The 12,686-nt window shown below is 39.1% G+C and overlaps 1 protein-coding gene across 2 annotated transcripts; it reads left to right on the top strand.

The window, feature by feature from the left end:
- Window positions 1-7,926: 7,926 nt before the first annotated feature.
- Window positions 7,927-12,686, top strand: LOC306966188 (retinoic acid receptor RXR-beta-A-like). 2 transcript variants are annotated; one of them, XM_079560860.1, is made up of 12 exons: window positions 7,933-8,065; window positions 8,309-8,413; window positions 8,869-9,058; window positions 9,128-9,281; window positions 9,373-9,552; window positions 9,675-9,829; window positions 9,917-10,046; window positions 10,552-10,678; window positions 10,754-10,795; window positions 10,876-10,967; window positions 11,042-11,147; window positions 11,214-12,686. In XM_079560860.1, the coding sequence occupies exons 3-12, from the start codon at window positions 8,921-8,923 to the stop codon at window positions 11,359-11,361; spliced, it is 1,272 nt and encodes a 423-aa protein (XP_079416986.1). In that variant the 5' UTR covers window positions 7,933-8,065; window positions 8,309-8,413; window positions 8,869-8,920; the 3' UTR covers window positions 11,362-12,686. The 2 variants fall into 2 exon arrangements, with proteins under 2 accessions (XP_079416985.1, XP_079416986.1); XM_079560859.1 differs by lacking the exon at window positions 8,309-8,413 and having other exon boundaries at window positions 7,927-8,065.

The raw sequence follows: 12,686 nt of genomic DNA, 5'->3' as shown, positions 1-12,686 counted from the left end.
AAGCAAATAAATCCATACATCTTTACTGGTGTTGACCATTTGCATAACAATGTACTTGGTCTTTTTGGTGTGAAGTCTGGCACAGATATTCTAACAATACTGTGGTGATCAGCGTGGATGAAATACACAAGTATATACTTTTACACAAACTTTGATTTCAACAACAGAACAGGGGTTATTAAGAGACACAAACATTACTCATGGTAGGCTACAACATGAGGACACAAGAGCACTTCCCGGCATGAAGGGGTCAAATGCTACAGTAGTTAATCAAAAGCTAACCAATCGAAACTCAGATGTCTGACCTAATTATATTTTTGTGTTTAATTTTTGTTTTTTTTCCCACTGTCTATTCCAAGCTACTGATCTTTTTGTTTCTAGCAACAAAATCTTTCTTTCTTTTTTTGGGACCTGCTTCAGTCTGGGTTCTGATGGTACACACACATGCTTTATAACAGGATTATGAAATCAGGAACAAAGTGTCCTGAGATAATGTGGATACTCTTTCTGAATCACTGAGTGTGTTTACATGCACTCAAGATTCACAGTTATTGTCGTGAGTTTTTGATAATCCGTTTTTTTCTTTGGTCATATAAACGCAGTTCCCCGATTGTAGAAACACGAAAATACCAGTTTCCCGGTAAGTCCAGTCATTTTATTTGTATTGCACATTTAAACAACCATGATACAGTCGCACCAAAGTGCAAAGTGCAAACAGTAAAATAAAAAAAAGTAATGAGAAACTTTTCATTTTATTTCTCATGTTTTGTACAGCGCTTTGTGATTTCTATCTGGGAAAAAAAAAAAAAAAAACTTTACTTACTAACAACCTAGGCCAGTTGACAACTTTGAAATCCTGCTTTATAGCAAAAATTATCTAAAAAAAATATACAAATAAAAATATGGATGCTACGATAGTAAGAATTTATGCTCTAGTTTTCAATGTATGTCCATAACACATGTTGCAATAAAATAATAATACATTTAAAATAATAGATAGTGAAGTTAAAGGCTACCGCATAAACTTGACTCTTGAAAAGAATTTAGACAAGCGGCACTTCCTTTTCATACAGACATTATTGGTAATCCAAGAACTGTCTAAAAGTAATTTAAAAAAACATGGTCAATTTAAGTAATTTAGACGTTTTGCTCATGCATCTTTCCCTATAACACTTAAACTGCTTAATAATTGAGTGCAGAAATCAGGCCTTTGTGAAGTTTTCCCAAAGTGGAGAGTGAGAACCAGGGGCCTGATGTCCATCCACAACTCCTGATGGAGGAGAAGAAAGACAAGAATTGCGTTTGGACAATCAGCCCCTGAGTCACTATCAAACCAGAGGATTCAGTTGTGGAGAAAAATCCTGTTAAAGCAAAAACAAAAAAAATATTTAACGTCAGATCACTTTTATTTAATTGTCCCCCAAAATCATATGTAATACTTACTTTGTATAAAAAAAAAAATAATTTGTAGTAAGTCTCCAAGTAATAACAAATATAGAAACTAGAAAAAGTAGAAAAGTTGTATCTAGCAACAAATAACTTCGCACAAAAGTTAAGTCCACTGTTGGTGCGTCCGTCCTCAAGCGCTGCTCGACTCAGTTTGTCGTGTCCACTTGCTCTGCTCTGTGTCTACCCTCGATCCATCTCATTTCATGCAGGAGTGGGGTTACCTAAGCGACCCGGCCTCAATGGAGAAAATCTCTTTTTCTACAATTAACTGTGAAAGTGACAGAAGGAAAAGAGAGGGAGGGCTGTGCACTCTGAGAAGAAAAGGGGAGCATGGGAAAGGCTGCAGTGCGCATGGCAGGTCCACAGACACCCCAAATAAAAAACTAATATTTGCTAAAGCAGCTGTATAGTGAAAGGACACATGATGGAAATAGAGTTGGTATCATCTAAGTAGACTTTATTTCATATCTCATCATTTTTTGTGTGAATGGATGCTGCAACACACTTTTCTGAGCGCCTATGTAAATTTCTAGTTTAAAGTGTTAATTCAGCTCTTTTCTGTGTGTGTCTTTCAACTCGTGGTAGAAATTGGCCAAATTAGATTGCATTACAACACTGACTCACTGATCCCCCTTAAAGTGAATTATACCCACCAACTCAAAATGCTGTGGGAGTGACCAGCAGGTTTCCATGGAGAGATGTACACAAAAGGGTGTGGCGTGGGAATGTCCCCAAAGGTCAGGAGTAAGGGTGAAGGGGTCAGAGGTCAGAAGCAGCTGGACAGCACACAAGAGGACACAGGAGGAGACGAGGGTGAGAAAGAGGGTGCGGGGGCGAGCCCTGAGAGCCACCGGCCGGACCCGGTGGGACTTTAACATTGAACTGATGCGGGACCGGCTGACCAATGAGAGGCCGGCTGCGCGATGACACTCTCGTGTGTAATGGTCCGTGGTAATTGACAAGTGACGGGCCTTCTTTGTGAATGCAGCAGTGGTCATCAATATGCAGCTGCGGCTTACAAGCTTTACGCTCTACTTTTGAGGCTTTATGGGGATTATAGTCCAAAGTTATTTGGACTATAATTAAGGTGATCTCTAATTACTATCCTGAGCCTCACTAAATTATTAATTTGAAAGAGGACTAATGTAGATCATGAAACACAAGATCAAATGTGTAAATAATGGAATGCTTCATCTGCATTCCCCTGGCCATCATCATCATCAATAATGATGATAATAATAATAATAATAATAATAATAATAATAATAATAATAATAATAATAATAATAATAATAATAATAATAATAATAATAATAATAATAATAACAACAATAAGAGTAATAAACAAGACTACTAGACAACTATTCATTTAGGCTTTTTATTTTGTTGACTGTTATAATGCTATTTAGAAGTGTAATAACATAAAATTGTACGTTCACAATATCAAGTTTATTTATAGAGCACTTTACAACAACACAAGGAAGACCAAAATGCTTCACAGAAAGATAAAACTAAAACACTAAAACTGACAAAACTTGTTTTAACATTTCATGTACAATTACTATTATTAACATGTTAGAAAATCTAATATCCATGGGATATATCAGGGGTCCTTCATGTAAAATACTTCAAAATCAACAAGTGCTATTTTACTTATTTGGTCAGGGACAGTGCTTGTTAATGATACACATGATTGCATGCATGTAACTCACTCATAATCACATCCTGTCCTCTTGTTTTAATGTTAGGAGAAACCGGAGTACCTGGAGGAAATAGACACAGAGAGAACATGCAAACTCCACAGAAAGGCCCCATCCGGGGTTCGAACCTGGGAACTTCTTACAGCGAAAGACCAGTGCTAACCGCTGCACCACCGTGCAATAAACAGCTGAGAACAAGCCACAACCTACAATAGAACCTACAATAGAACATTTGTGTTTCATCCCATATTTACCTGTAGGTTAATGTACAAGTGGCTGATGTCTTTTAGCCCAGGGCCATGTGGTGCACTAGTGAAGGTCAGGTCAGTCAGTCAGAATCCAAGACTTACCATGGGGGGGCCTCTGAAGAGGTCAACATGTAAATACTAACCCTGAGTGAAAGGCGTAGAGCGGATCAATGTTCTCACATCACTCTTGCTGCCCGTGACTGTGAATGTGCACGCCTACACACCCCATGACATTTTCATATTCATTGAAACAACAATAACAATAGGCTGAGCAGCTGTTTTTTTAGCAATGCAGTGACATAATCTGTTGGAAGGTTTATAACTCATATAATGTCAAAAATAGCAACTTTTTATTTTTATATATTAGAAAATATATTTCTTAAAAGTATGTTGAAATCATTCAGACAATATTTGTCTTTTAGCCAGTACATGCATTACAAATGAAATTCAGCTTCTCTGTCTGTGGCAAGCCGACCCACTGCTGCCCCCCAGTGGCCTCAATAGCCCCTGTCACACCACAGCTGTAATTCCGCGCAGAACCTTGTTGAGGAGCCCAGTTCTGGTAGCACCCACTGGAAGACTTAGTCCAGAACCATATATTTGAGCTGCAGGTGTATTTGAGGCCAATCCACACATGAGGTGTTGTGGCATTTTTCACTTTTTCTGCAACTTCCTTTTGGACATCCTCAGTGGAAATGTGAACCAGATCAATATAGTGGCTCCTGCAGAAGGCGATCGCTTCAATCCATGTAAAGTTTTGTCTGATCAAAACCAGGTTTCCTGTATGAAGACATAATAATATATAGTGCTTGATTTATTAATGCATCACCTCATAGCATTTATAATGCATTTATTCTTATGTTTACTTAATATTAAAGTAAAAAAAAAATCAACTTCTATCGTAATTGGCTTGGAAATTTGGTTTAGAGTAAACAGTAAACAAAGTAAAATCGTATCAGAGTTACTTTTCAACATAGTTTTTGGCTACCCTACTCTTCAGTAGGCTACAGCAGTGGTTCCGCAAGTGGGGTCCGGGGCCCCTGGGGGCCTCAGAGGCACAGCAGGGGGGGTCCCAAAGCTTGTTTACAAAACAAGCACATTGAAAAATCACAGATTTTGAAAGGATATGTACATTTATTTGCTAAAATGTACCTCTTTAAATCACTATTCAGCAATTGTAGATGATTTTCATGTAATTTTAGCTGTAAAATAATAACTCATTCTTTTGAATAGAGTAACTTATCATTACTGGGGGGCCCTGGGAGATTATTGGTATCAGGTGGCCGCGATGTCCCAGACTTTGAGAATGGCTGGGCTACAGTAGGCAGTAAATTAACAAAGGCCAAATACTGATGTCTAGACAGAAGTTCTTGTAGCGTGTCTGATCAGTATCTGTTCTCAAATGAGAAATTAATATTGATATTTATTGAAATGAATTGTGCACATGGCCAGTTTATGCCTAATTGAGTCTATTCTGTATTAGTACAACATTGAACTTACCTGGGGTGTTACTATGAAGTGGCAATGTTACAAGCCGAGTTGTGTTTGGTAATGCAGAAGTGCTCTCTGTCGTCACTGGAATTGTAGTCATGTTTGTTCCATTTATCGTCACTGGAATTGTAGTCAGAGCAGTGGCAGGGCTGACCGTGGTGTTTGGAGATGTCGTTGAGTTTGTTCCAGTTATCGTCACTGGAATTGTAGTCAGAGCAGTGGCAGGGCTGACCGTGGTGTTTGGAGTTGTTGTTGAGTTTGTTTCATTTGTATCATTTGTATCAACAGTGAAATGATAAGTCACTATAAAGCTTTCAGACGTTATGTTAGAAACTGTGGTCAGATTTGTCTCTTCTGTTGAATCGGGTGTACTTGTTTGAATGGTTGTTGTGGGCACTTTATAAGCTGGAGGGGGAAAAAAGAACAAAACATGTAAAAGTGTTCATAATACTCAACTCCTAATGTGGCAGACCAATAATCTTACCTCCTTGACAAATAATTTTTCTGTTGCCTGTGCATTTTACGTCATTCCATTTCCTAGAGTTTTTGAAAACGGTGACAGTGCACTCCTGACCCACTAAGTAGTTGGGCTGACTATTTCCCCAGTATCGGAAAGAGGAGTTACTTCCATCTGACCACTTCCAGGGATCTTTGAAAAGGCCAATCCATGAGTTTTGAGATATTAACCTCACGGCTTCATTCTCCTCAGCAGACAATATGTGAACCAGGTCAGTAGAGATGTTCCTGCAGTGGTTCTGCGCATCCCGCCACGTTTTAGTTGCAGCAACAAAAATGTGGCTGCCTATATCACCTGTCAAAGATCTGAAGTTGAAAAAGCTATTTTGCATATGTTGAAAATGTATTGTGTAACAGTGGGTTCAGAATGTTTTTTGTTTGTTTTAGTTTTAAATTGTTATTGTCATTTTCATGTGCAGCCGTCTTATACTTAAACCCCATAAATGTATTTTTTATTCATGAGGGCACACTACCTCTGTTTTTTGCATCACATTTAGTGATGCTGTTCAGTTACAGGTGGTCTTGTAAAGTTCTGTTGTCCTGACCGGGAAATACTTGAGTCCTAGTCCTAGTGTCTGTCCTCATTTACCGCACTTCTGGTTTTGCTTTGGTCTGTTCAGATATCACAGTTCCGTATTTTCAAATGAATATCCTGTATTAAGTGTTGAGTAGTAACTGAATACTTGTTGTATTCAGAATACGTATTTAGAATACTCATTTTGACTAACTGTATTTTGGTAAAGTTGCTCTTTAATTTGAGTGTATTTAGAATAAAGTTGCTTTCTAAATATCAAAGGAATACACTGAAGTGCTCAATCATTCAATTTCAATTTCATATTCATAACAATAAGAAAGAGATGGTCAAAACAGCCAGGGAAAAGCTCTACATCAAGCTCTACATGGCAAATAAGTTCATAGCAGGCAGTGTGGCGTAGCTGCATGCTTTAAATCATTTGCATGAATATCATGCAAATCAATGTGAAAGTATTTTAAGTATTCACAATACAGTACTCTGATTGGACAAAGCAACGGAATATGTTACAAAATGCACTTAAAGGCAAGTATTCAGTATTCTGTAACAGAATACAATTGTAAAGTATTTTCCACGACACTGCCTGTATTTTCAGGAAGAATCAACTCAACCCCATACAGTAATACATAAAAGATCATTCTTGTTTCCTAGTGACATTGGTATTAGTTAGACAGCTTAGACACCATTCTTGCTAGCTTTTACATTCAATCCCATTCACTGCTCATGATACAGGGACTTTTTTTGCTTTACCCCCCAAAAAAAGACATTACATTTTAGTACCAGTACCCTTTAGTGTAATAACATTGAAATACATGCATATTTCTATGTATTTGTACATATGAAAACATTCCGAACCCATTGTATCTGACATGCATTGTATCTTACTGTGACAAACAAAGCTCCTTTTGGTTCTGCAGTCATTCTCAAACCACTTGCCGCTTTCATCCATGGCCCCACATGCATCTATATCATTTTCTTGAGGATTTCCTTCACTCCAGTTTGTATATTCCACAGTATGACCAGGAAGAGACCAATGCCACATTCGTCTGTTTGCAATTTCGAGCCCTATCCAGGGGGCCCTATTTGTCGCCAATTTGATCAAATCATTCTGTTCTGTGATGTTGTGGATTGTGGCCAAATCAGTGTACATTTCTCTGCAGTAACTCTTGGCATCTTCATAGGTCTTAGACATATCAATAAAGTGAAATTCAGAAGATCCAAGTAAAAAGAGGTTTAATCCTGTAATTAAAAAAAAGGAAATATTAACAGCAACTAGTAAAATAGCAAAACATAAAAAAAATATTATAGATTATACCCTACCTGAGATGAACAGAAAGTAAAGTAACTGACTATTAAACAACATATTGCTCCCAAATACTCAGCAAACAGTATGTTGAACTCAGTTTGTCAGTAACCTATGATGAGTAAAAATGCTACTCAGCTGGTTATAAGGGACATAGCCCGTATGAGACCAGTCGCTATCTGCAAAAGCAGTTTTTCAGGTCCAGCTGTCCCCGCCCTTCAAGTCTACTTTGACCTAGTCGGTACAAAATATTCCAAATATTGACAATCATAGTTTTTAGGCAGTAATAACCCATCGGAAAGATTTAGGTGTATGTAACATTTATGAGTAGACCTACCCAACAGGATAGGCCAAGAAGGTCTAATTTACATCCTTTTGTCAGCGGATAAAAGGGAGATTTATTAATTTTATTTATTCAACCTTGTGGTGTATAAAGTGCTGTGTGAAATGTGGTAATCTGTTATAGTCATTGGTTGTACTTAGCCAAGATAGACTAGATGGGTGCAACAGATAAACATTTTCTACTCTTCATAATGAAACAATGAAAACATCCTTGTATCCGCATCTTAAAAGCCATTTAATTTGCATGCTCCAAATGTGAAACGGTCCGAATCCCTGCTGTCTGTATGATTTTGATTGTGTCACGTGACTTGGCGCTGTAACGGGGTGGTCCCACAGACATTTTGGCTCAGGCACTGGCACAGAGCCATCATGGCCTGTAAACAACAACAGCCCTCTGTGGAAGCGAAGTGGCTGTGAGTGTTAGCCGTCTGAGGCTCGGTCAAAACGGGAACAGTCGCGTTAAAATGCGTCGAAGGTTTGCTTGGTGAGTTGTGACATTGTTTCATGGATTATTAAATTATGTGCTCTGGAAAAAGCAACACAACGAGCCGACCTTAGAATATCGACCTTGTTAGCTTATGTTAGCCGAATTAGCTCGGTGAGCAAATGCAGCTAACAGGCGATTTGCACCAAGAAATACCAGGGTTTTGTTTTTGCAGACTTTTACATAATTGGAGGTACTAATGTATTGATTTGTGACACATTTTCACGTTTGGTTGTTTCACAGATTGCTATCAAATATCTAAACATCAAAGCCAAATGGCTGTTGGCCGAGCTAACATTTGCAAGCTACAGTAACCAAACGCCAGCCGTGTTTCAAATGTACAGTGCGGTGAGCGTTTGGCACATTAACCCTACGTTTACCTTGTTCTGCAAATAGATAACGATCATTATGTGTTTGCTTGTAAGGAGAAGGGCTTGTCATAGTTGCTGTCGTTACAAATAGGATTTCATTAAAGGTTACTGTACCATCGCGACTGTAAAAAATGTATAAGATTTGAGTCGGCTTAGGCATCTTTTCGAAGTTAAATATGTTTAATTTCCTAACTTGAAACGTTTGATCTTTAGATCTTGTTACTGTTTGTTCTTTTGCTGTTGTGAATGTGTCGGAAGAATATATTAAGGCTAATTGGATTAGGTTTGAAGCCGCAGTTAACCCTTGAGACGTTTCTTACCGTTGTAACGTTACGTTGGTACTTTCATTGCAACATACAATTTTACATTGCAGTTGATTTAATGAAACGCACAAATGCACAACATTAACACATTTGCAATCTTGTTTTGCAGTTGAAAACCTAGAGACAAGCCCTTTCTTTCCTCTGGGTAGTGTGTAGTAGCCATGTCCTCACAGCAAAACAGCTCAGGGTCCAACAGCCCAACCAACCTCTTGGGTTCTCCTTTCTCAGTCATAAGTCCCGCTCTGAATTCACCTCTCGTGTCACCATCTTTAGGATTTGGACCTATTAGTAACATTCAGGTAACCTACTTTATTATTAAGCACATTATGTTTATAGCTGATCTCTAAAAGTAGACTTGTGTTTTCCAGCTCGGTTCTTCAGCTTCTGCATCAGGGATGCACTCCATCAGCAGCTCGGAAGACGTCAAGCCACCTTTTGGCCTGCGTCCAATGACACCTCACAGTCCTGGGATAATGATGTCCCAGAAACGTTTATGTGTCATCTGTGGGGACCGCTCCTCTGGTACAAAACAAAACAAAACCTCCAAAATGTATTCTTTCAATAGATCCGAGAACTGTGCATTTATTAGTTTTTTATCTTTGTGTGTCTTCAGGAAAGCACTATGGAGTGTACAGCTGTGAAGGGTGTAAAGGATTCTTTAAGCGAACTGTGCGCAAAGATCTGAGTTATACTTGCAGGGATAACAAAGAGTGCCTGGTAGATAAACGCCAGCGGAACCGATGCCAGTACTGCCGCTACCAGAAGTGCCTTGCCATGGGCATGAAGAGGGAAGGTATTGGACCTCTTCCTTTATGCAACGTTTCTCCCTGTGCTGTAACCTGTTCTGTTTGAATGACATTGTCCAGCCATGTCCATAAATTTTGCTGTTGTTGTTTTGAAACTTTGTGACCGCAGCAGTCCAGGAAGAGCGCCAAAGGAACCGTGAGCGTGAAGGAGACTTTGGGGAGTTTGGTATGTCTGTAAATGAGGAGATGCCCGTGGAGAAAATCCTGGAGGCAGAGACTGCAGTGGAGCAGAAAACAGAGCTTCACTCTGATTCGGGTTCCTCTGTAAGTTTTGGAGACTGTAAAGCTGTGAAGTCTCTTCACTCTATTCGAAGAGAATTATAAGAAGTGCACTTTATTATTTTTTTGTAGCCCCATGATGCTGTGACCAACATCTGCCAGACAGCAGACAAACAACTGTATGCCCTGGTTGAGTGGGCAAAAAGAGTCCCCCATTTTTGTGAGCTGCCCCTTGATGACCAGGTTATTCTTCTTCGTGCAGGTACTTTTATTCATTTATTGGTTTAATTGGTTGAGTCAGTGCATGTTAATGGGACTCATGCATCTAAACACACCACACCGGATTGCAGCCGTTGGTTAATTTCCACCTGTTGTCCCTCACTTGCGCTCTCAAACACACTCTCACTCGACCTGGCCTATTGTACGTGTTTTTAGTGGTGAGGAGTGGGAGTACCAACCTATTCAGGCACTGGGAGAACATGCAATCCCCACACAGAAAGGCCCTCTCCGGCCTGGGGAGCGAGCCTGGGACCTTATAGCTTTGACGCACAAGTGCTTACTGCTGCGGTTAGCGCTCCTGCTTGCAATAATGTGTACAAAAACCATTGGAATAAGACCTTACACAATTTATATGTAAATGTGTCCCTTTCTGACAGGCAATAGTGTCAGTGTCGCATACAAACACATTCTGTATACACAAGTTGGTTCTTCTTCATTGCAATTAAAGTCTTAATACCTATGTCACTCTTAATTTATGATAATTTCAGGGTGGAATGAGCTCCTGATTGCCTCTTTTTCCCACCGATCGATTGCTCTCAAGGAGGGAGTTCTTCTGACCTCTGAGCTACAGCGTGACAGTGCACACAGTGGAGGAGTTGGAGCTATTTTCGACAGGTACGTTTTCACTCACATGGAGTCCAGTGTAATAGTGGTGTGTCTTCTATTGCAAGTGACCTTTCTTTACCACAGGGAGAGCGTACAGAGTGCTGAAGTTGGTGCCATATTTGACAGGTATTTTTCTTCATCGTCTCCTCAAATGTTAGCTGTTTTTAATGAACATAGCACTGATACTCTTATTTGTTCCTAATCAGAGTTCTTACGGAGCTCGTCAATAAAATGAGAGATATGCAAATGGACAAGACGGAGCTGGGCTGCCTCCGAGCTATTGTTCTCTTCAACCCAGGTGAGATATTTATTAAATATTGAGTACATTCTTCCTTATGATTTCATCAACCGTCTATTTTCCCATTTGTACAGATGCTAAAGGACTTACGAACACCAGTGAGGTGGAGCTCCTTAGAGAAAAGGTCTATGCATCGTTGGAGGCCTATTGCAAACAGAAGTATCCAGAGCAGCAGGGAAGGTGAATGTCCCAAATGTGGTGTGTTCATGTCCGATGTTCAGAGATTTCATCTTTGTTTGTTTTCAGGTTTGCTAAGCTACTTCTTCGACTGCCTGCACTGCGATCTATTGGCTTGAAGTGCTTGGAGCATCTTTTCTTCTTCAAGCTGATTGGTGACACACCTATTGATACTTTCCTAATGGAAATGCTTGAAGCTCCCCATCAGTTGTCTTAGATTGAAAAATGCTTACTGTGGTTAGGTTTTAGATGGCTGAAGTCTGGGAAGCTGGAGTGGGACTGGAGTGGCACTTTAAGTTCTTTGAAGATTTGTCAGTGTGTCTCACTGCTGTCTGGATGACACTCTTTAGTGCATCACAGATTTGCTCTTCAGATCAAACCCAAGGCTTGGCATAATCTACAATCTGGTGCTATAACCTTATGCGCAACTATGCTTGCAAACATATTTTTAAAAACATCGTTACAAATTTACTTCAAATGAGCAGAAAATTTGAATTACTTTTTATAAACATTTTTAGATGCATCAAATGTGGAGCTTCAGTTGTTGAGACTGAACTACAAAACCTATTTTTAAAACTGAAAGTAACCTGAGTAAATATGCATGAAAAAGCAGTCTCTACTTTGTAATTTAGGACTAGATTTTAACCAAACATAAGCTGTGATTTGTGGGACTGTGCAGCTCCGTTTACAGCAGATGAAAGAACCATGCTAACAGTGACAAGTCAATCACTCATTTTGTAAAATGCAGCCTGTCTTGATCTTGGATCATCAGCTTTATTCGTCTGGTAATACTATACACTTAGATGTTTACTTTGCTGTTTTCAATCTAATCACTTGATGGCTAATTAGACTGCACTGCACACTTGCTACTTTCTTTTTTCTAAAACTTTAAACACTTGGTCACTTAATGATGTGATGGTGTTTTCCTTTTGGTGCTATTTCAGGATATAATTTGACATCCAGATACATAGTGCAGATGCACTATAAACCAAAACTTTGAAAATATGCAAAAATAAATATCCCTTTGTTAATCTGTGTTAAAATGTAGCAATATGAAATGTAAAAAAGCTTTCTGCCTGTTAGTCTTTCAGGTATTTCCAAATCAAATCATGTTTGGTGGAAAGGGAATTACTCAATATTATAATTATCTATACACTTCTAAGGTACTGTGCAAACATAATTGTTCAGGGACATTGTAAATGGGAACCTGATGAAAACGATTAGGAGCTAAAATATATTTGAAAGTCTTGCCCTCGGTTTTAGCTAGTTTAAAGCAGAACATGTCTTGGATTGCACTGGATTTGCTGAGACAGTTTCAGCTGACTTTCTTGTGTGCTTTTTTTATGCTCAGTTGTGTTTCCTACTTTTGGCCCATTTTATAGGTAGCTGTCTTGTTCATTATGTCTCTGCAATTTATTGATGCAAATCATAATCACCTTAAGATCCATAACACCTTTGGACGAACAGGAATTTCAAAACGGCAAGGTCTTTGTGACAGCCTCGTCAACATGAGCTGTAATGATAAACCTATCATCGACCTCT

Source organism: Gobius niger, assembly GCF_951799975.1.
Source record: "Gobius niger genome assembly, chromosome: 8".
Lineage (NCBI taxonomy): Eukaryota > Metazoa > Chordata > Actinopteri > Gobiiformes > Gobiidae > Gobius > Gobius niger.
This window is presented reverse-complemented; position numbering and strand designations above follow the sequence as displayed.

Coding starts and splice junctions, on each gene's coding strand:
- LOC306966188 (XM_079560859.1), top strand. CDS start 8,921: ATGTCCTCACAGCAAAACAGCTCAGGGTCCAACAGCCCAACCAACCTC. Junction 9,282..9,372: donor CTGTGGGGACCGCTCCTCTG/GTACAAAACAAA, acceptor GTGTGTCTTCAG/GAAAGCACTATGGAGTGTAC. Junction 11,148..11,213: donor TATCCAGAGCAGCAGGGAAG/GTGAATGTCCCA, acceptor GTTTGTTTTCAG/GTTTGCTAAGCTACTTCTTC.